At 53.2% G+C, this 23,725-nt stretch overlaps 1 protein-coding gene across 2 annotated transcripts in view; it reads right to left on the bottom strand.

The window, feature by feature from the left end:
* MARK4 (microtubule affinity regulating kinase 4) overlaps positions 1-23,198 on the bottom strand; it is a 32,501-nt gene extending 9,303 nt beyond the window's left edge. For both annotated transcript variants that reach the window (XM_082369716.1, XM_082369717.1), the window contains exons 1-14: positions 22,825-23,198; positions 18,099-18,299; positions 16,302-16,355; positions 16,156-16,204; positions 15,371-15,436; positions 15,218-15,288; positions 14,041-14,097; positions 11,499-11,735; positions 7,920-8,039; positions 7,352-7,451; positions 5,867-5,976; positions 5,601-5,760; positions 2,533-2,750; positions 15-118 (exon numbers count right to left, since the gene is read on the bottom strand). In XM_082369716.1, the coding sequence (XP_082225842.1) occupies positions 15-118; positions 2,533-2,750; positions 5,601-5,760; positions 5,867-5,976; positions 7,352-7,451; positions 7,920-8,039; positions 11,499-11,735; positions 14,041-14,097; positions 15,218-15,288; positions 15,371-15,436; positions 16,156-16,204; positions 16,302-16,355; positions 18,099-18,299; positions 22,825-22,875 (1,598 nt within the window). In that variant the 5' untranslated portion in view covers positions 22,876-23,198. The remainder of the gene's footprint in view (positions 1-14; positions 119-2,532; positions 2,751-5,600; positions 5,761-5,866; positions 5,977-7,351; positions 7,452-7,919; positions 8,040-11,498; positions 11,736-14,040; positions 14,098-15,217; positions 15,289-15,370; positions 15,437-16,155; positions 16,205-16,301; positions 16,356-18,098; positions 18,300-22,824) is intronic.
* Positions 23,199-23,725: the final 527 nt, after the last annotated feature.

The following is a 23,725-nucleotide window of genomic DNA, read 5'->3' as shown; positions in this document are numbered from 1 at the left end:
CCCTCCCTCCATACCTGTTTTCTTTGCCATTTGGCAACAGGGATGGGCGCTCAGCCCCCGGGCGTTCTGTGCAAACGTAGGTGTTTCTGCGGGTCATCATGCTGGGGGGGAGGTTGTTCTGCAGGAGACAAGGCCAGGAGGAGAGTGAGGGAGCAAAGGGATACCCCTTAATCCCCCCTTTTACCCTCTCTGGCCTCCCTCATTAGGAACGAGGCGGGGAGGACTTCCCTGGCGGTCCAGTGGTTAAGACTCCGTGCTCCCAATGCAGGGGGCCCGGGTTCGATCCCTGGTCGGGGAACTAAGATCGCGCATGCTGCAAGGCGCAGCCAAAAAATAATAATAATAAAAAAATAAATAAAAATAAAAGGAACGAGGCAGGGGCCTGTGTGTGAACTGAAAGTGAGTAGGTGGTTTATTGTACTTTGGCTAAAGACATGAAGGGTTAGTGGGCCATCCCAGAATGTAGGCTGAGAGTCATAGAAGGCCTTGGAGCTGGGAGGAGAGAAGGTCAGGGAAGGTTCCCAGGGGGCAGCCTTGCCCCCCTCTCCTCTCCCAGCTCTCCCCCACCTCCAGCCACATCAAACTTTGAAAAACATACTTATTCATGCCATGCTGTCTCTCCTCATAAAGGCCTTTGCACATGCTGTCTTATCTGCTTGGATATTCCTCCTACCTTTCCCTCTGACTCACTCTTAGCTATCTTTCAGGTGTCAGTTCATAATATATCCGCGCCCTGGCCCCAGGCTGAGTCAGCTACCTTCTTTGCACTCCCTGCTACAGCCTTGATCACTCTGAGTGACCACATCTGTTCACACATACATCCCCACCCGCTACTGCACGGAGCTCTCCGAGGACAGGAATGGCATATCAGGATTCTGTTGCCTCACAAAATGTGTTGGAAAGCGATCCCTCTTTCTTTCCTCTGGAAGTCTGCCTAAGTTGGGTATTATTCCTTCTTTCAGTGCGTGGAAGACTTCCACCAGCTTAAAGCCATCTGGGTCTGGAGTTTTCTTTATGGGAAGATGTTGATACTGTTCAGGTTTTCTATTTCTTCTCGTGTCAGTTTTGGTTAACTGTGTTTTTAAAGACATTTGTCAATTTTGTCTAAGTTGTCAAATTTATTGGCATAGAGTAGTTCCTAATACCATCTTACTACCTTTTTATGTTAGAACAAAGTTCTCTTTTTCACTTCTGATAGTGGTAATTTTGTGTTTGCTGTAGTTTTTCTTTCTTTTTTTTTTTAAATTGAAGTATAGTTGATTTACAATGTTATGTACTGTCTTTTTTATTAATTAGTCTTTCTAGGGGTCCATTGATTTTATTAATCTTTTCAAAGAATCAGACTTTGGCTTGTTGATTTTCTCTAGGGTACATCTGTTTTCTCCTTTATTGATTTCCTTTCTTCTCTTTATTATTTCCTTTATTCTACTGCTTTTCTGGGCGGGGGGGGGGGGGGTGGTGGTGTAGTTTGCTGTTCCTTTTCTACTTTCTTAAAGTGTGGGTTTATTTCAACAATTACAACAGCTCTCATTCATTGAGTGCTTACTGAGCCAGACACTGTGTGAAGACTGTACAAGATCCTCCCAACAACCCAAGTTCTTTGATGAGCTCATCTTCACAGGGTGGAATAATGAAGCTCAGAGAGGGGAAGTTACTTGCTCAGGGTCACACAGCTCATCAATGAAATTCAAACTCCGGTCTATGTAGCTTCAGCATCCTGACCACCTTCCTGTAACTTGTCTCCACCCTTGTCTCTGATGATGAGGATGTTTTGGTTCCCTTAGCTTGTATTATATTATTCTAAGGAGCTGTAGAAGCAAGAAAGCCAAATGCTACATTCCCCAGAAACTCCTCTGCAGCCCAGGTTCTGGATATGAATGGGTTCTGCCAATCTTTGCACTCATGAAGATCTGGAAGGTGGAAAAGGGGTGGCAGCCACTTTCTTGCCCCCCTTTGACTTGGGCTCACACAGGCAAATCCGTGAGATGAGGGTCTTTGCTTCAGCAGGGCACCAGTGCCGGTTCTCCAGACTTCTGGGCAGCAGAGGCTCTTCTTCCGGAGAATGAAGTTTCTGAGTCTTGCATTGCAGCCATGACCGTATGTTCTTGAATTCAACAGAGCTAGAGGTGGCCTCAGAGGTGGCAGCTCCCTTGGTGGGTCAATTCTGCTGTGGCAATATGTCATTCTTGTAGGTCTTGTCTATTGCCTGCCCCTCCAGCCCTTCCTACAATTGTGTAAACACCACACCTAATTCCCCGTATTAAATCCTTCCCGTCGAAAGCACAGAGTACTTCTTTCTGACACTGAATCCTAATTTATACACTAGAATCAAGCACAAGCTTAGGCAGAGAGAGCACTCAATAAATGTCTGTTGAGTGAATGACTGAATGGATAAAACAAAGAGTCCCGTGTGGTGGTCTGGGGAACAGGATAGGAAACGGCAGAGTCTGAAAAATGTGACCCAGGTGGCATCGATAGGCTGGGCCACAGGTGGTGGCACCCCTGGTCCCATCCCCCAGCCCCTCCACTCACAGGGGTGCTCGTACTGTCCTTCCGCCGCTCTGGGATCTCTGCCTTGTTGGGGTTGTGGGCGCTGCTGACCATGGGGCTGGAGGGGGGCAGCCCTCGGCTCCCGCTCCCCGCGGCACTGCAGCTCGCCTTCCGGCCTGGCAGGCGCTCCTCCTTCAGCTCCGCCTCCCCTGTGCTGGTTGGGCTGCGCTTGGGGTGCAGGGGTGCAGGGGATGGGCCACCTGGTAGAGGGAGGGGACAGTTTAGGGTTGGCGTCACCTGGAAAAGCCAGAACCGACTCCAGATGATCCTTAGGACCTTAGAATTCCTCACATAGGCTACAACCTTTGCATGGGCCATTCTGATAACATCTAAGTGACAACATATATACTGACCCAGAAGCTCCACATAAATGACATGACACACATACAGGTTATTCACTGCATCCTTTTTTTTTTTTTTTCAGGCCAAAGGACTGGGAACAGGCTAAATGCCCCTTAATATGGGAATAACTAAGTAAGTCAAGATATTGTCACACAATGGAGTACTATGCAACTATAAAAAATGTTCCAATACAGAAAGATTTTCAAGATAGACTGTGAGGTAGAAAAGGCAAGGCAAGGTATGAGGTCTACAGTGGGCTATCATGTGTATAAAAAGGGGGAAGGACTTCCCTGGTGGCGCAGTGGTTAAGAATCCGCCTGCCAATGTAGGGGACACGGGTTCGAGCCCTGCTCCAGGAAGATCCCACATGCCGTGGAGCAACTAAGCCCGTGCGCCACAACTACTGAGCCTGCGCTCCACAACTACTGAAGCCCGCATGCCTAGAGCCCGTGCTCCGCAACAAGAGAAGCCACCGCAATGAGAAGCCCGCGCACCGCAATGAAGAGTAGCCCCTGCCTGCCACAACTAGAGAAAAGCCCATGCGCAGCAGCGAAGACCCAACGCAGCCAAATAAATAATAAAATATTAAAAAAAAAAAGGGGGAAAAGTGTTTAACTGTATCTATTTATCTATACTTGTTTATAAATGAACGTTGCCCAAAGGCTATCATTTCTATTAAAAGGAGAGAATATATCTTTATAGTATATTAATATATTAATATTGTATTTATCCATCTTTATGCATTTAAAAATTTTTCTTTCTCCTTCTTTTCACATCTGTCTCTTTATATACTTATATATGAATGAAACTTCTCCGAAAGAATTGATATAAAACCGGTAACAGCGGCTGCCTCCAAGGAAGACTGGGGGCTGCGAGATACGTGTAGGACAAAGACTTTTTTACCATCTACCCTTCCTGTGCTATCAAGTTTTGAAGGATGTGAGTGTGATAGTTTCAAAAACAAAACAAAACAAATTTTGTTCTTTAGAACATCTTGGGAATTTACAGTTTTAGAACCTGGGGGTTAAACGTGTTCTAGAACTTCAGAGAGTCAGAACTTCTGCATGTTAAATCCTCAGGAAACTTAATGCGCAAAAGTCCCAGAACCATAACAAGCTCTACAATGACAGACACAGGGCACTCATAAACCATCTTTTATCCCGAGAACCCCAGAACCCTGAAGGTCTCTGTGTGGGTTATTTTTAAAGGCTACCGTGTTCTAACCATAGGATGTTGGAGTCACAAGCTTCTTAGGGACTCTCTGGGCCAATCTCGCTATTTTATAGGTGGGGAAAAGGAGATCCAGGGGAGGGGAATGGCTTGACCATCCAGAACAAAGCAGGTTCTGCTCAGGACTGATGCTAAGCTTCCCTGACTCCCCTCTTCCTGTACTAGTGCCCGTCCCAGAGTAAAGAATTTCACCCCTAGAGAGAAATAGGGCTGCAAAAATAACAGAAAGTTGTAAATCACCTTGGCAGTTCCTTAACTGTTAAACGTAGAGTTACCATATGACCCAGCAATTCCACTCCTAGGTACATGCCCAAGAGAAATGAAAACATAGATCTACACAAAAACTTGTACATGAATGTACACAGCAATGCTATTCACAGTAACCAGAGGCGGAAACAACCCAAGTGACCCTCAGCTGATGAATGGATAAACAAAATATGGTATATCCATGCAATGGAATATTATTCGCCCATAAAAAGAAATGAAACACTGATACTGCTATGATACGGATGAGCCTTGAAAACATGATGTTAAGTGAAAGAATCCAGTCACAAAAGGTCACATACTGTATGATTCCATTTATATGAAATGTCCAGACTAGGAAAATCTACAGAGATAGTAAATAGATTAGTAGTTGTCAGGGGCTAGAGGTTGGGGTGGATGGGAGATTTGAAGTAGATGACTAAGGGTTATGGAGTTTCTTTATGGGGTACTGACAATGTTCTAAAGTTGACTGTGGTGAAGGATACACAAATCTGTGACTATGCTAACGCCACTGAACTGCACACTTTAAATGTATGTGAATTATATCTCAATAAAGCTGTTAAAAAATAGTGGGGATGATTAACATTTGTTGAGGGTATAGGTAAGAGACCTCCTGGAAGTTCCCATGTCTCATTTGTGGTGGTAGTGGTGGTGGGTCTATTTTCTGCAGGGGATGAGATATGTTAGTTGCAGAATGTGGGATACAATCAGGTGTCTGCCCACTCCCTTCCCACTAGTAAGTAAGGAGGAGAGGCCAGGGGGCAGGCTCTCAGCAGCCATTTTGTACAATGTGTCATCCTGTGTCCTAGTCAAGTGGATTAATCCCAACTGGACCCTGATATCAAGTGAACCAAAGAGATTCCAGCTATTATTTGAGCTGGCCTCTAAAACCGAGTTGCAAGGAGTTAAGAGACTGGGAAAAAGATAAGGCAGGATACGTAAGAAAGAAAGGAAAACCCAGACGAGCAGAGAAGAAGCAAGACACAGAGTGTCTGCTCTGGGTCTGGCTGCTTTTCCAGTTTCTAATCCCTTACTGAGTCTGGCTGCCTCCAAATTTCATGCAATGTCCCTGCACCTTTGTAAGACATTCCTCCCTTCGTTGCAGTTGGCTCGAGCAGGTTTCTGCTGCTTGCCAGCCAGAGAGCCCTGATGTAATGCAGGTCCGAGGCCCTGGGACCAGGGATGGCATGTGAGGGTGCGGGGCCGATACTTACAGAAGTCGCTATGCCTGCGCTGGCGGTGGTAGGTGGAGGAGGAACTCCGCTGCCCTTTGCTGTGGCTGGTGCCTTTGCTGGAGCTTGTTCCATTGGTGGTGTCGCTGGGCGCCCGCACCCGTGCCAGGGCCAGCCCCGGGGTGCCCCGGTCCCCACCCTCCTGCAGGAAGATGACAGACGAGGAACCTCAGACCCTGTCCCCTGTGCCCCAGATGTCCCACCACCCCGGGCATCGCGCATCCCAAATGTCCCTGACGCCTTCTGACCTCAGTCTTCCTGCCCAGCAGGAGGTAGGTGGCAGTCACTTCGTTGTACTTCTGGCTGGTCAAGGCCTCTTTGATTTCTTCCCGCGTGTAGCCCATACCCACCATCACCTCTGGGAGAGGGGGATGGAGAGGAGGTTCAGTCTCCCCAGATCCTTCCCTTCCACTCGTTTCTGCATCACATAATGCCTGCTCTTTGGCTTGTCCAGTATCCATTCCTCCTTCTGCCAGCAGCACCCTGATTTTCCTTGGAACAACATTTCTTCCCAGCTCAGATCACCTGGCTGACTCCTGCCTGCTCCAAGCCCCAAGGGCAGGCATATAACTCAGGTCTGGACCATCAGAGTGTTCCATCCCCAAGGCCATGCTGATTGGTTCAGGGTGGACAGATGACCCAGGTATGGCCAATCAGAACGCTCCATACCCAAAGCCACAGTGACTGGTTAGGGTGGACATATGACCCAGTTCTGGCCAATAAACGTGTTCCATCCCCAAGGTCAAATTGACTGGTTCAGGGGTAGTCAATGGGCACCGCCCTAGGGCTTCTATTGGAACATTAGGAAAGTGGCTTCTCTTCCTGATGGGGTGTCCAGGCCACTAGGATATGCTGTTGTCAGCTTGCTCCTGGCAGGGAGAGCTGCCTGGGAAAGAAGCCACCACTGAGAAGATCCCTAACAACTGTCTCTAAGTACCTGGATCCAGCTGTGCCTGAAGGCTGATATACCCTGGCCTTTTCAGTTATGTGAATGAATAACATCACTATTAGGTTAAAACACATGAAATTGCTGGTATTAAAATTTTTTGAGCTATTACAATGGCAATTTCACATGGTTCAACCTATTATTATTATCTGGTTTAAGCCAGAATGGCTTGGGTTTTCTGTTACTTGCAACCAAGAAGTCCTGATTAATACAGTCAGATCTGATGGTGGCCTTGGTTTCCTCAGCTGTAGAATGAAGGTTACTGGATAGTTCCTAAGGGGCTCTTCCAGGGCTAATGCTTTTGGGGTCAAATGTTCAAGGGCTCCAGGCTGAAGGGACTGGGACCAAACGGGTGGAGGGTGAGGCATGTGCCAAGGTGGGAGTTTTTCTCAAACATGCAGATTACTGATGGCTTTGACCAAACTCTTCTGGAAGTGACTGTGATTTCTTGTGTCTTAATAGTCAAATTTAACACAAAAGCACTTATTACATGCCTGATATAAGTGCCTTTATATAAATTCATTCACTGACTATTCATAACAAACTTATGAGATAGATTCTCTGATTATCCCGTTTTACAGATGAGGAAACAGAAGCACAGAGAGGGGAAGCCACTGGCCCTGGGTCACACAGCTAGAAAGTAGCGGCGCAGGGACGGGAGGCCAGACTTCTCTGCTCTCCCCAATTGCCTTGCAAACTTCTGTGATGCACTAACCAAAGGGGTAGGTGCTGGGAAGCTCCCACCCCTGGCTCTGCGGCCTATGGCTCTGCTCCCCCTGACCCTCACCGATTCGCTTGGTGTCCCCGAAGTCCTCCTCGGGCTCTGTGTATGGCTTCAACTCCTCACCCTCATAGCCGATGTTGATCCATTTGTCTTTCATGATTTGCTACAGGAATCGGGAGCAGGACAGGGAAGGGGAAAGAGAGCTGTCAGAAGGAACTGGGAAAAATATAGCTTCCCACCTCCCACGCAGGCCCCCAGATGGGGTTCCTGCCCTGCCCCGCCCCCACCTCCAAGGCCTAGCACCCCAGAAATCAAGAGCTTCCTGAGAGCTAGCACCTCCTCGCCCCATCCCTCACCCACCCAGCTGAAGCCTCCTGATGCCACCCTCCCTCCTCCGCATCATCTGGGTCCCTGGCACCCTGTAATCACTCTAGGAGCTCATTAGCTAATTACTGGCATGTCGGGGAGTGGGCGAGGCTGTTTGGGGGGCGGTGTCAGGACGGGCCTGGGAGCCTTTTCCTGGGCTGCCTGTCTCCCCTCACCTTCCAGCAGCAGGTCGGGCACGGGAGAGGAACAGTGCCAGCCAAGAAGGCTTCAGTGGGAGGGGTGTGGGGCTGGAGGCTTAGCTTACCTCGAGGGTACAGCGTTTCGCTGGGTTCAGCACCAAAAATCTCCGCAGGATGCTCTCACAGTCTGTTGACATGTAGAAAGGGACCCGGTACTTCCCTCTGAGGACTCGCTCCCGCAGCTCCTGGGGGGACGGGGTTACTGGGGGAGGGGTCCGCCCCGCCTCCCCACCCGTTTTCATTACACACACACACACACACACACAATCTTTCTCCCAATCCCCCGACAAAAGTGATAGGAGCTCCAAGTCCCAGCCCTGATGCAGTGGGAAAAACCCCACCACTTTTTCTCGACCTCAGTTCCCATCTGTAAAATGGGAACGTTGTCATAGATGCAGCAGTTTTCAAAAAAGTTTTTTTAAAAAGCGATATAACTTTTCATTCTGAGTTAATCTTACAGAAAGGGTGAGTTCTATAAGCCAGATAAGAGGGGAGGTGGGTCGATGAGTCAGCCTCTGGGGCCTTAGTTTCCGTATCTGTAAACAGGGATCACAGCACTCATTTCCCAGGCTAGGGTAGGAGTGAGTTTGTAGAAGTAAATGCCTAGCACGAGTCATGCCCAGAGCAAGTACCTTTTTTTTTTTTGACCGTGCCACGTGGATTGTGGGATCTTAAGTTCCAGGACCAGGGATCGAACCTGGGCCCTCGGCAGTGAAAGCGCGGAGTCCTAACCACTGGACCTCCAGGGATTCCATAAGTGTTTTTTTAAAAATTAACTAATTAATTAATTAAGTTTTGACTGCATTGGGTCTTCGTTGCTGCGGGCGGACTTTCTCTGGTTGCGGCGAGCGGGGGCTACTCCTCGTTGCAGTGCGTGGGCTTCTCATTGCGGTGGCCTCTCTTTGTTGCAGAGCACGGGCTCTAGGCACGCGGGCCTCAGCAGTTGTGGCACGTGGGCTCAGTAGTTGTGGCTCACAGGCTCTAGAGCGCAGGCTCAGTAGTTGTGGCGCACAGGCTTAGTTGCTCCGTGGCATGTGGGATCCTCCCAGACCAGGGCATGAACCCGCGTCCCCTGCACTGGCAGGCGGAGTCCCAACCACTGCGCCACCGGGGAAGTCCCCGCAAGTGCTTTTTGAATATTAGGTTTACAAGAGGGGAGGAGAGAGGGGCATCCTGACCCCCATCCCCCATTTGTCTTTCCAAACAGCTATGAGGCCCTGGCAGTTTCAAAGAATGAGCACTGATTTATATGCTGACTTTTTTTTTTTTTTTTTAAGGGCCTTTTAGGAGGGCCCTGCCAAGGTTATGAAAGAAAAAATAAATTCCATGCTCCATGGCATGGCAGACTAGGGCAGATCATCACAGCCTGAAGGGTCGTGAATATTTCATAGCGACGAGGATCGCTTTCAGAGCGCTCACCCGGTGCTGGGCCGCGTTCTCAGTGCTTTACACACATGACATCTGTGTTCACAAGGATGCTGTGAGGCAGGGTTATGACGCCCCGTTTTCCAGACGAGGAAACTGAGGCCCAGAGAGGTTAAGTCACTTGCTCTGGGACTGTGCAGCCACAAAGTGGCAGGGCCAGGGTTCAAAGCCAGGCCGTCAAGCCCCGGAGCCTGTGCTGCGTAACCACCACTCCACGCCGCCTCTGTCACGTGGCGGTGAGAAGTAGCCATCAGGCCACGGACACCACCACCAGGGCAGCCCCCGAGCGTGACACCCTGGGCAGATGCCAGGTCCCTGTGAAGGGCTTCACACACCCAGTCTGGCTGTAAGTGTCCCCATCTTACAGGTGGGGAAACGGAGGTTCAGGAAGGGACTTGTTCAATGTCACTCAGCAAGGAAATGACAGAGCAGGGATCTGCCCCCAGCTGCATGTCTCCTTCACCCAGCAAGGCTTGGGGTGCCTGGTGGGGAAACTGGGACAACAGGAGGTGACAAGGGCCTGGGGCAGGTGAGAGGCTGGTCTGGCCCTTTGGAAAGTTCTCTTGGCTTCATGCTTGGGGCTCAGAAAGATTATTCTGTGATCTCAGCAAGTCCTCGAATCGCTGCTGTGAGGTTGGTACCTTAGGGTCCTCACTGAACACAGGTGGAGACTGAGGTTCGGCGGAGTTGGCTGCTTGGCCGATGCCACTGTGACGCAGGGGTCCCCTTCCTCATCACTCAGGGCTCTGCTGGCCTGTCCTCGGCAGTGACCTCCCTGAGCCCCTGATGGCTCCTCACGGCCACATCAAGCAGGCCTGAGCACTCCCGCTGAGGAATTCCCACCCGAAATGCACCACCTGGATCCAAGCGTGAGGACACACTGTGCAGCCCAGGCTGAGGGAGGTTCTTTCTGCAAGATGACTGGCCTGAACTCATCACTGCCGTACCATGGAAGGCAAAGAACGGCGGAGGGACTGTTCCAGATGAAAGGAGACTAGAGACAGGACAACAGAACGCCATGAGGGCGCCTGAGCGGATGTTGGAGCAGAAGACATGGCTGCCAAGGATATTCTCGGGATGACTGATGCAACCCGAGCATGGGCCGCGGGTTAGAGGCCGGGAACACGTCAGCGCTGGATTGCCTGAGCGTGATTGTGGATGGGGAAAGGCCGCGTCTCATGAGATCCCTGCTGTATGCAGCCTTTAGGGATGAAGGGACATTGTGTCTGCAACTGACTCCCATGTGTTCCATCAGTAACGGTGATGACAGCGGTACCACAAGCATATATAGACACTCACATGGCACACGTGGCCGCAGGCAATCGGAGCATCTCCTGAAAGGTACACACCTGTCCCCTGTTCTAGGCTGACAACTTCTCTGTTGACCGGCAGTGTTTCAGAATAAAAAGTTCAAAGGAAAAAAAAAATCCACCCCAACACTACAACTCACCCCACGCTTCCCACCCCCTTCCACAGAACTGGCCAGCATCTAGCGTGCTACATATTTTGCTTATTATTTTATTTTCTGCCTGGCTCTGCTGCAAGAATGTCGGTCCATGAGAGCAGGATTTTTTGTTTGTTTGTTTAAGTGCACCATTCAACGGCTTTCAGTATATTCACCGAGTTGTTGCAACCATTACCAGAATCCGTTTTAGAACATGGCCATCACCCCCAGAAGAAACCCTGTAGCCCAACCCCCACCTCCTCCCTAGTCTTAGGCAACCACTGATCTGCCTTCCGTCTCTGTGGATTTGCCTATTCTGGACATTTCACAGAGAGGGAACCCACAGCGGGTGGTCTTTTGTGACCAGCTTTTCCCACTTAAGAGTGTTTTCAAGGATCGCCTGGGGAGCAGCATGTATGATGGCAGGGATTTCTGTCTCTTTTGTTCACCCTGTGTCAGCAAAGCTTCAAACGGAGCCTGACCCGTGGACGATAAGCAGTAACTATGTCCTGAATGGATGAGTGAGTGAGCGGGATTTGAACCCAAGCCTGCTGGCGGCCAAGCCCACACCCTGAACCCCAACACAGCCTGGTCCACTTGCGCTGGCCGTGTGGCTGGGGGGGACCTGGGTCCTACCTGACCCCCGTCATGCCCTGTGAGCTCGGCCCCACCCCTCCAGCCCTCTGCAGAAGAGGTGTTTGGGGGCCCGACTGTGAGGGCCAGAGAGACCCTCCCCGGGCGGAGTCACAGTCCCCGTGCCAGCCGCGCCCAGCACCTTGAGGTTGTGCCCGTCGAAGGGCAGGGAGCCGCTGACGAGGGTGTACAGGATGACGCCGAGGCTCCAGATGTCCACCTCCGGCCCGTCGTACTTCTTGCCCTGGAACAGCTCCGGGGCGGCGTACGGGGGGCTCCCGCAGAACGTGTCCAGCTTCGAGCCCAGCGTGAACTCATTGCTGAAGCCAAAGTCGGCGATCTTGATGTTGGCCTCGGCGTCCAGCAAGAGGTTCTCGGCCTGCGAGGCAAGGAGAGGGCAGAGGGTGGACGTGTGCGGCGCCAGAGCCAGCTGACCTGGTCCGACTGTGGCCCTGTCCCTTATTCCCTGTGTGACCTTGGGCAGTGACTTTACCTCTCTGGGCCTAGTTTCCTCATCCATAAGATGGGGATCATCATAGCCCCCACCTCACAGGGACGTTTGAGAATTAAGTGAATTATTCCGTGCAAAGTCCTCGAACAGTATTTCACGCCCAGTAAGTGCTATATAACGTTAGCTCTATTATCCCGTGTGGTCTGCAGAGCTGGAAGTCCTCAGGCAACCTCCTGCCCTTCGCAGAGCCTCAATTCACCCAGCAGAAAAAAAATGAGGACGGATCGCTCAAGACTTACAAAAATGAAAACAATCATTTTATATAATATTTATTGTGCACCTACTATGCGCCGGGCTTTTAGACTATCATTTATAAGAGTGGCTACATACAGTGGGGTTAAAGTACAGATTCTGGAAGAATCCTAGCTTCAAATCCCAGCTCCACCACTCACTCACTGCGTGACTTTGGGTGGATTACCGGCTCTCTCTGTGCCTCAGTTTCCGATGTGTAAACTGAAGGGTCATTATAGCACCTGCCTCATGGGCGGATGCAGGGTTAAGTGGAAAGTGCTTACCACAGCACATGGGACAGAGTCAGCACTCAAGAAATACTTTGTACTGTTATGAGGTTTTGTCTGTTTTTGGTGGCACGTGTTTGTTATTTGCCATTTCGTGGGGGGAGGGAACTGAGGCTCAGGGAGGCCACCTCATGCCCACAGCATGAAAGTGGCAGAGCTGGAATCCAAAAGAGGCCTGCCATCTCCACAGCCCGAGGGTGGAAGGAGCCTCCGGCATCCCACCTCTTCCAGCTTGTTGACTACAAATTCATGCATGAATCCACCCTTCAGACTGCTGCCCGTGCCTTGCCCCTCCCAACCACCGCCCTTCCCTAGCCCAGCATCTCTGGCTTCCTCCCGGTCTCCCTACTTCCTGCTGCATTTCAGTACCACCCTTCCCCACCTCTGGCCCAACGAAGGGATAGAACCCACACAGACACACACTTCAGAGGGATCTCCCCCAAACCTCAATCTACTGGCATCTCCGTCTTGCTCACTGGTGACACTCCCCCTCGTGGCATTTGAGGCTCCGCAGTTCAGCCCCAACCTCACTTCCGGGTTGGTCCCCGTGGTTGGTCCCCCTGGAGACTGTATCCCCAAATCCCCTTTCAGCCACTTCCAGGACCTTCCACCAGGGGGGGTGCCTCCTCCAGGTTGTTCACCATGGATGGCTCCCCGCTGGTAGGGCAAACTCAGAAGCCTCCAAGGTGCCTCCTCAGGGGGTTGTGTGGGGACATCAGGGCAGTACAGAGAGAGGGAGTGCTTCAAAACGTCTACAGCAATTTGACAGTGGAATTTTATGTTTTTTGAATCTATGAATAATCATCTTAAAAATCGGGCTTGTATTTTGCACATCTTTCTTTTCCTTTCATTTTTATTATACTTTACCAAAGTACCTGTCCACAGTGGATTGGGCATTGAAAATACTCAAACAAACCTGGTCCTTTGCTACAGAAACCTTGAGAAGCACTTCCTTAAGTACTTAGACCAGGGCCTGGGACACAGTAGATGCTCAAGAAATCACGGTGAAGACAACAGACAACTTGATGCGCACCAGACAAATGTTTCTCTCGCTGGTCTAGGACAAGAAGTCCTGAGACAGGAGGTTCTCTCTGGGTGGGGCTGTGGAGCGGGGGCCCTGGGACAAGGAGTTGCCCCTGCTCAGCTCGGCCAGGCAGTGGGGGGAGGGTGGGGGGAGGCCCTGCTCAGTCCCTTCCCCGAGGGGCACTAGCCCTCCCAAAGGTCCTTCTCAAGTTCAAAGATGCCTGTGATTCTAAGACCCTGGAGGCTGTGTGACTCTGGGGCTCTAAGATCTCAATTCTTGAAGTTTCCTGAATGTTCTGAAGTCTCCGGAGGCTCCGGGAGTGACTAAGTTTTTATTGCATTCCAGTGACCTTGTCCGGGAGGCACATAACCGTCTGAGGCTGGTCGGGGGACACTTTGTTTCTTTTCCCTTTGTTCACTCCTCCTGCCCCCACCCCCCACCTGCTCCCCCATCAGCTGGCCTTGTTTTTGCCACAAAAGCTTGGGAAACAGTCAAGGGGCTCTGGATGCTGAGGGAGGAGCACGAAGACAAAAGGGAGGGGAATATGGTGGAGGGTACAGGGCACCCCAGGGGATGGGGGGGGCGGTGCTGGGGACAAGCAGGGGTCTGTGGGCTGAGCTGGGAGGCTCACCTTCAGGTCCCTGTGTACAATGTTTTTCTGGTGACAGTAGTGCACAGCCGATACAATCTGGAGGGGAGGGGAGAGGAGGGGAGGTCAGTTACTTATGGCTCCCAAACCCCTCAGCCTCCCTCAGAGACCCCATGAACCCGCCCCTCAACTGAGCTCTGGACTCCAGGCCTCCCCAAGCACAGGTTGTGAGGCTGGTGCCCTTCCCCACCCCCCAATTCGGCCACAGCAGGAAATGATGTGGGACCTGCACAGACACACACCTCCACCCGGACACCTGGACATCCTTGTACCCAGACATCGGGACACCCTCCCAGCAAGGACATCAGCACCAAGACAACAGGGCTGGCCCCTCCTGACCTTCATGTCAAGAAACACGCATGAGAACATCGCACAGCTATAGACAGACACGCGGCCCAACATACCAGGGCTTAAGCCCCACGCACCCAGTACAGCTGCGTGCAGCAGCTGGACAGTCCCGGACCAACACCCTCGCTCAGATCTCGTCACCCACCAAACCCTCACACCTGAACGCCCTCTTACCCATCTGGGCACCCTCACTGCCACACACTTGGACATTCACACACCTTCTTATCCACCTGGACATCCTCGCACCGTACACTCTCCTGCTCACCAACCTCTGTGCCCAGACCTGGGCATCCTCTCTGCCACACATCTGAAACCACAGGCCCTCTTACCCACACACCTGGGCACCCACATATCTGCGTGCCCTCTTACCCACAAACTTAAGATACCCACACTTGGGCCCCCCTCTCCCATACACCCCGGCTGCCATATGCACTTTTATCCACACAACTACACACCTCTATACCTGGGCACTCACACACCTCAGCACCCTGGCACCTGTGTGCCCTCTTAGGCACACTCTTATATACGGGGCACACCTTCAAACCCACACATCTGACACTGGCACACCTGGGCACTTTCATGCCTGACCCTCTTGCCCATCCACCTGGGTACCTGCATCCCTCCATCTAGGTATCCTCACACCTGGGCATCTGCACGCCCACAGCCACCCAGCTCTCCACCTTCACCCCCACCCTGCCTTAAGCCACGCCCCCAGGTCCTTGGACAGCCCAGACCCACACCCAGCAATCAGACCCTCATCCCCAGGGACTGGGGCTCCCCTCCCAGCCCCACCGGCAGCTGTGATCCCAACCTGTCGGAACTTGGCTCGAGCTTCCTTCTCCTTCATGCGGCCGTGTGACACGAGGTAGTCAAACACTTCTCCTGCAGGGCAGAGGTCGAGCGGGGTCAGGGCGGGGCATGGGGGGGGGCGCAGAGAGCAGGGCGGGGAGGGGAGGAGCCTCACCAGCACTTGCATATTCCATCACCAGGTACAGCGTCTTCTCTGTCTCGATCACCTCGAAGAGCTTCACTGCAATGGCCGGGGGATGGGGGTGGGGAGTTACAAGAGAAGAGACCCCTCACCCTCCACCAGCACTTGGTACCTGCGCATGTGCTGACCATAACACCCCTTACTCAAGAACACTCGATGGCTCCCTACTGGTGGCAAGATTTTCCAAACTCCCTGGCCCCACTTTACCACCTTCTCCACTTCCGCACAAGAATGTCAGCTCTATGAGGCCAGGGGTTTGTACCTGTTTTCTTTACCGCTGTGCCCCACAGTCTGACACATAAGCAGCCACTCAATAAATATTCACTGAGTATATACAAACAAATGGATGTATAAATGCTACGGCCACATTCAGGCCAGGCTAAATCCTGCTTCTTTTGTAAAGACCCCACTTTCTCCACTCTGCCTAATGATAATGGCAATGACAATGGATGCTGCCGATAACAATAATCCGACCAGCTCCCACAGCTTAGCTCCGAACTAAGTGTTCTGCATGCATGACCTTACCCAGACCTCGCAATGACCTTGAAGTAAGCCCTCTTATCACCCCCCCAGGAGGAAACTGAGGCTCAGAGAGGTTGAGTGACTCACCCAAGGTCACACAGCCAGGAAGCAGGGATACTGCTACAAAAAAACAGGTCTTTCTAATTACTATAACAGCCAGTTCTCTCCTCCCCCGACTCTCTTTTCCCAAGTGTCCTGGTTGGTATCCACCGAGCCCACTCCCTTCCCCTCCTCACCGATGTTGGGGTGGTTTAGGCCCTTCATGATACGGACTTCTCGGAACAGCTGGAAGAAAGGAAGAAAGAGAAAGATGAGGGTGGGCCGTTTCGAGGACCCTCTTCCCAACCTTGCCCCTGCCCTGTTCCCTCGCCCTGGCCCTCACCTTCTGCAGGCTGCTGGGGTTCAGCTGGGTTTTATCGATGATCTTGATGGCGACCTAGAGACGGAAGAAAGGGGGGAAAGGTCAAGGTACCACAGGCCCTCGAGCTGGGAAAGGTTCCCCCAACCCAGATCAGCCTAGGATATCCCTCCTTTGTCCCTTTTCAGAGACAGCTCTCAACCTGGGCCATTCTTAGTGGATGTGGGCTCTGAGCCTCATGACCTTTGCACATGCTGTTCTTACCATGTCCAGTGCTACCCTTACTTCTGCAGGGAAGTATATCCCCTATACCACCATGGGGCCTGGGTGGGGCGGCTCCAAGGGCCTGTGTGAGTGAGTGTGAGGGTGACTGAGACCTTGAAGGGGCCCCTCTGGGAGGGCATCTCAGACCATTCACCCATCACATCTTTGTTTTGAAGGCACAAACTGTGGAACAAGAAATAATAACCAGAGCTCACATCTACCAAGCAGTCACATGGGCCAGGCCTTGGTCTATGCACTTTACAAATGAGAACTCTTTTAATCCTCACAACAACCCTATGAGATTATCCTCATTTTACAAATGGGGAAACCGAGGCACAGAGCTGTTCAGTCACTTGGCCAAGGTTACTTGGCTGGTAAGTTTGTGGGCTGGGATTTGAACTTATGCAGCCTGACAGAGTCAACCTCCTAAACACTTAAAATCTATAGATAGCTTTGAAAGAGCTTTGAGGTAGTCATCATGGGGGAAAAATCAGAACGTTACTGAATCCTCTTTGTACTTATCCTGAAGTTTAGTTAAGTTTTTATTTTGAATTTCACACTGGGGTACAGCACTTCAAAAGCCGTAATCCAACTTAGGTCTTTAGTTTTCCCAAAGGGTTTTGGGGTCACCCCCCCAATCACCCCAGATCCACTGGATTACAGAACTCTTCCCTCGGGAGGCTCTGTTCCCTTAGAAAACCCTGGAATCACGTTCAAGACCACATGAGAGGAACAATGTGCTCTTTGTGGGGGAAGAGGGTCCCTTAGCTTTCTTCATATTTTCACAAACGAGTTCTTAATCTTGTCAAGCACTTTTTATGCCAGTATTGAGATGATCATATGGTTTCTGCCCTTGAATCTGTGAATGTGGTGAAGTACATGAATAAATTGTCAATTTGAAAAGAACTGTGCATTCCTCAGATAAACCCAGCTTTGCCACCACACAGCTTTCTTTAATTGATCTGTCAGATTCTTTTCGCTAACATTTTGTTTAAGATTTTTGTACCTATATTCACATGTAAGACGGGCCCACAATTTTATGCCTTATCTGGTTTTGTTGTCACCAAAGAGCACATAAAATCTGTCTGGCAGTGGAACCTCTTTTTTTAGTCTCTGGAGATATTAGCACAAAAATGAAATGTTTGATACAATTTGCCCATAAAACCACTGGGGCCTGGTGACTTTTGTATGTATGGCACAGATAGTGTGAAGGCAGGATGAATTGCTCCAGTTACTTTCTCTAAAATTGAAAGAGGTGCAGAGGGGTCATAAACCCACCCACCATCTTTTTTTTCCCATTAAGTGTGAGTTAGATGCGTCCTCTCCCTTTCTGCAATAATGTTGCCATACTCAGTACATATACCCAGCCTGGAAGGCGAAGTGGGGAGAGTGAGACTGTGTAGATATGAATAAACCTCTTGTGTTCTCAATCAAGATCACTGGAAGATTTGGTGGAACCAAAGTCCACCATTAAAACAGGGAGGTGGCCTAGGTTTAGCCACCAAGTGCCAGGGCTGCAGGATTCTGCCCCGAGCCCCGCCCTCTCCCCTCACTCACCTCCCGGCCGGTAAGGATGTGCCGGGCCAGCTTGACTTTGGCAAAGTTGCCCTTCCCGATGGTCCTCAGCAGGCGGTAGTTGCCTACATGGGGCTGCTCCTCGGGACAGGAGGCGATGGAGTTCCGGCAGCGGGCACCCAGGGAGCGGCTGGACCAGGACGGTCCCTTGTCCGAGGAGCGGCCAATGCCCAGGGTGCCATGCTGGGCGGGGGAGACGGAGCATGAGAGGTGGGCAGCGCCCATCCAATCCACCTGTGTGCTGGGGCGGTTAACTCCAGCCACAGCCACTGGTCCCCTCGTGGCACTTTTCAAACCCACGCCAGAGAGAAGGCTTTGGGTCCCCCATCTTTCTCTGCGAAAAGACACCTCCAAGAACAAAGATGCTGGGGCTCCCCCAACTCTGCAGCACCTGGGACCCCAGATATCAGGTCTCTTCTTCACCCCTCCCTGCAATCAGTCTACCCACTCCCCCAACTTCCTTTTCTAATTACTAGGACCTCCATCAGCTCCAAGATATTGTATCCTAATGCTGCAGCCCTCAACCCCCAATCAACGCCGACTCAGTGTGGACTCAACCCTCTACCCCAACCCTCACTGCCTCCAACGTTCCATTTCATCCATCACCGTCCCCATCCAGCCCCCCAATTCTATGGCAAGCCCATATTTCAACACCTGACTTCCAGTTTACTGCCTGCAATGCTTTCTTCTGATCCTTACTGCCCCAAATTCTACTCCAAACACTGTAACCAACCGTCTTTCATTTCGCCCTGACATTGTAGCCCCACATTGTTAACCTTCCTTCTGTGGGAAACTTTGTTGCTTCCTCACTGCGGTGGGCGTGCCTGTGAAACGCTCCTGCTCCATCGGCGCCCTCACCCGCTGACTCCCACGCTACACCACGATCTGTCCCCGACATTGTGTTCCTGCCATCTTGTCCCTCCTGGGCCTCTCTCCCCCGCAGGTCACCTGCCTGCTCCTGGCTATCCTATCCTGATTGTGAGCCCCAGGGACTGTGCCTCCCTTTTAGTGCTGGGGCCCAAGGTGTGGGTGACAGGGGCCCCAGCCAAGACGGCTCTGCTCAGACCCTGGGCTGTCCCTGCGCCCTTCCCAAAGCTGGGGGTGGGACGCAGGAGGACACAGGGAGCTGAGGAAGACAGAAGGCCAGGTAGGCAACGAAGAGGAGGACCCGGGCTGCTCCTTGCAGGGATCTGCCGGGCCACTTAACAGTGATGAGGATCACCATTTAATGAGCGCTGGCCATTAAGGCACCATCATTCCCATTTTACAGGTAGGGAAACTGAGGCTCAGAGATGGGACCTGAACCCAGACAGTTTACCCCCGAGTTGATGTCTTCACCGCTGCCGTGCCACACTGTCTCACACTCCTGTCATTTTTATTAAATAGGCTTTACTATTGGCCAAATCCTGGGCATTAAAGCACCTCATCTGCATTTAATTCCTACAGTAGCCCAATGAGGGCGGCACCTGTATCCCCATATTCCAGAGGTGAAACTGAGGCTTGCAGCGAGACGGTGCCTTGTCAAGGTCACACAGTTCATTCATAAGAAGCAGAAAGGTAATGCTCCCCACAAGGGGCAGAAAGACAGCCGCCACTGCCGGAGCCCTAACCACATGCCTGCTGCCTACTGTGCCTTCACCTGACTTCCAAGGTGGGTCCAATTATGATCCGCACTCTCCACATGGGGACCCTAAGGCTGAGGGCAGGGTTAAGTACCTTGCCCAGGGTCACAGGGCGGATGGAGCAGAGTGCCTAGGATTCGAACCCGGGTCTGCCGACTCCTGAGCCCCCAGCTCTTTCCCACATCCCCCACCGGGCTGCTCACAACCCCAGGCCTCCTTCCCGGGGAGGGCAGGAAGGGAGTTGGAGATCCTGGCAGATAAGACCTCTGATTCTCACCCAGATAAGGGCTTGGAGAAGACTCCCCAGCAGGTGGTACGAGGGGAGCCAACTGGGGCTGGGCTGGCACCCCACTGAAGGCAGCCTGGCTGAGGGACCCCTGCAAGGGGCAGCTGGGGCAGTGGGTGGCAAGGCCCTCAGGGGCCGGGGGCGGGAGCTAAAACTGGCCGGCACCACCAGCTGGCCTGACTCCCTCCCGCCGGCTGGTGCCCCAACACCGGGTCTGTTGCTAGGGAACCTCCAGAGAGGCTGGGTGGTGGGGGGCCTGGAACTTGGGGTCGGGGAGCATGACCCCACATGGCTGTCATCATGGTAACCAAGTGGCAGAGGAGGGGCCTATGACCTCAGATTCCAGACGGAGAGAGGTGACCCTCTGCCAGGACTGACAAGCAGGTCTTACAGACTGGAGCTGGGAGGAGAGGGGAGAATTAGCCATCCCCAAGTCCCCATGATGCACAAATCTGAACAATAAGAGGAGGAGGAAGTGCTCATACAAGCCCTGTTTTACGGATGAGGAAACTGAGGCTCAGAGAGGTGAGGTCACCTGCCTGAGGTCACACAGCTAGGGAGGGACAGACACTAGATTTGAACTTACGCGTCTTTGAAAAATCAAAGTCATAACAACAACAACAATAATAATAGCAGCTACAATAGGCCTGGCCCTGTGCATCTCACTCACATAATCTCTTTGGCTCCTTATAACGTCCCTAACAGGGAGGTGCTACCATCAACCCCATTTAGAGGTGAAGAAACTGAGGCTCCGAGCAGGGAGTGGGTCTGCAAGCTCAAATAACAACTAATGACAGCCCTGGGTTGAGGATCCATGGCCGTCTGACTCATATCCACAGTCACAATAGCAGCGAACATGTGTGGAGTGCATCCTATGTGTCAGGCTTTGCCCCTATCATCTCAACTAACCCTCTGAGGGACTCAAGCCATCACCCCATTTTGCAGGGCAGGAAACAGGCTCAGAAGGCGAGAGCCAGTTGCCTGAGGTCACAGTGCAAAGTGGCTGGCAGAAGCAGCACTTGAACCCAGGCCTGTGGGCTCCTTGTCACTTTCTGGAGTGATGGGGGTGGGGTGGGGGAGAGGTGGGTTTCTCATCGAAGACTCCAAATCAGAGTCTGGCCTACAGCATGATGGGTCGTGATGGCAGTGGTGGTGGTGATGGGGGATCTGTATGAGGCAGGGTCCTACAAAGTGAAGGGACAGAGACAAATCTCTCTGGTGGGGATCTGGGGTGAGGGTGGCTGAGGATTGGCAGGGACCTGGCAGAAGGTCTGGGGGAAAGGGACGAAGACCCCAGCTGGGGAGGAGTCTGGCAATGGTTGGTGGGAGGGTCTTTTGAAGCAGTGAGAGTAACCAGAAATCAGGGAAATGGGGGGGGGTCTCTCTGGGATTGTTCCTGGCTGTGGTGTAGGGACAGGGGGGCCTGGGAATAGTGGGAAGGGTCCAAGCCATGGGACAATGGAAGTCAGGAGCCAAGGATACCTGAGCCAGGGGCCTGGGTCTTGAGGAAACTCCTAGAAGTCAAAGAAAGGGGTTTCTAGGAGCACTCCTTGGAACCAGAGAAAAGTCCAGGGGCCTGAAACCCTGAGGAAGGGGCTTCCCAGGCAAGGGGCAGATCCAAGGAATAAAGGCTGAGCCTGGTGGGGGTCAAGAGGCCTAGGAACTTGAGGAGAAAGCTCCCAGCGGACAGACCCCAAGAGAAGAGGGCTTAGAGCCAGGGCAAGACCAGAGGCTTCAAATCCAGGAGTTTTCTGGAAGAAGAATCTGGGGCCAGGCCTTGTGAGCTGGGGAAGGACTCTGAAGCTGAGGAGGGGGTTTCCCTGGGAGGCCAGACCCTTGGCAAGGAAGGTGGAGGCCCTGGGGCAGCAGAAGGGATGCGGGCCTGGAGATCTAAGGGATGAGGTAGTATCCTGTGAGAAGGGGCCTGGCCTAGGAGTGGGGTCAAGGGGCTGGGGGCTTGGGGAGGGGGCTTGCCTGAAGTGGAGAAGTTGATACAGGGAGGATGAGGCCTGGAGTCAGACTGGTTCAGGGCCTAGAAATCCGAGACTGAGCTGGGGGCCTGGAAGCTGGAGGCCAAGGCTTCCTGGGAGAGGAAGAGACCAGAGAGGGTCTGGGGGGATCTGGGGGGACTGGAGATGCTGGGAATCCAGGGACAGCGCTGCTTGGAAGATGGGGACCAGGCCTAGAAGTGGAGAGACCTTGAACAAGCTAGAAAGGACCCTCGGCACAGGAAAGGTGGAACTGGCTTCCTGTGAGGGGGTGCCCACAGGAGCCGGGAAGATCCCGGAGGGCCAGAAAGCTGGGAATGAGAGGACGGGGGATCCTGGGGAGCCCGGCACCCGGATCCAGACAGGGAAGGCCAGAGGCAGGACTGGGCCAGGCCTTCCTGGGAGAGGGCCGGGGCTGGGCCTTAGGGTCAAGAGCCCGGCAAATCCGGGAGGGGGCCAGTTGTTGGATACGGGAGGCCTGGAGGGGAAGGGGCTTAAGAACCCGCTGGAGAAGGGAGGGGCTCCTGCAAGGCAGGGGAGGGAGCTTCCTGGAGGGAAGAGACCCGAGCGGAAGCGGTCTGCAGAGGGACAAGACAGGGGTCCCGCGAGAGGGGCGCCCCCAGGGGTCGGGCTGGGCTGAGGAGTGGGGGAGGGTCGAGAGGCCTGGAAGTCCAGGCGAAGGTCGGTGGGTGGCGAGCCAGGCCGGGCCGGGGAAATGAGGGTAGGGGCTCGCGCGGCGAGGGACACAGCAGGGCGAGGGGTCCGGCGGCCGGCCCCAGCCGGGGCTCCCCAAGGGGCCGGCCCCCACTCACCGTGTCCGAGTTCCGATCATTGCCCGGGGCCAGAGCCGTCCGCGAAGACATTTTCTCCGGGTCTCGGGGGACTGGGCGGCCGGGTCGGGGGGGGGGCGGGGGTCCCGGGGTCCCCTCTCTTCCCCTCCCCCCCCGCCGGCCTGGGGACGCGAGCTCAAAAGCTGGGCGCCGTGGACAGCCGGGTTCGCGCCGTGGGAGAGGGGGCAGGGCGGGGCAGGGAAGGGGATGCTGAGGGTCCTAGTGGTCCCGCACAGCGGGGGCCCGGGGCGCCATGGGGGCGGCGGGCAGGCGGGGGCCGGGGAGGGGGCGCGGAGCCGGCCCGGGCGGCGGCGGAGGGAGGCGGTGGAGGGGCCGGGGAGGAAGGGACGTCAGGGGGAGGGGCGGGCAGGGCGGGGCCGCCAAGACCCCGCCCCCTGCCGCCGGCACTTAAAGGCGCAGGCCAGGGCCGGCCGGGGGCTCTGGGGGCAGAGGCAGGTCTGGGCGCGCTGAGGGGGAGCGTGTTCTCACTGGAGAGTAGAGACTCACCGGAAGAGAAGAGAGAGAAACGCCAAAGCACAACACCAGCGACGCAGAGAAAGATACTGAGAGACGCAGAGATAGAGAAGCTCAAAAAGAGAGAGACAAAGAGACACAGAGATAGAGAGACAGAGGTGGGGAGAAACACAGAGACACAGAGATGAAAAGACAGCCAAAGGACGGAGAGACCAAAAGACAGAGAAAGGCAGAAAGAGGGAGAAACGTAGGGAAAGAGAGACACATACAAAGAGAGTGAGAGACACAGAGACACAGAGAGCGACAGAGACTGACAGACCCACGCACGGAGACAGAGGCAGAGACAGAGATGCAGAGACCCGTGAAGAGAATGGAGACAGGACTGACAGAGAAGCCCTCAGAGGCAAGA

This window comes from Balaenoptera borealis (genome assembly GCF_965194805.1).
Source record: "Balaenoptera borealis genome assembly, chromosome: 19".
Classification (NCBI taxonomy): Eukaryota; Metazoa; Chordata; class Mammalia; order Artiodactyla; family Balaenopteridae; genus Balaenoptera; species Balaenoptera borealis.
This window is presented reverse-complemented; position numbering and strand designations above follow the sequence as displayed.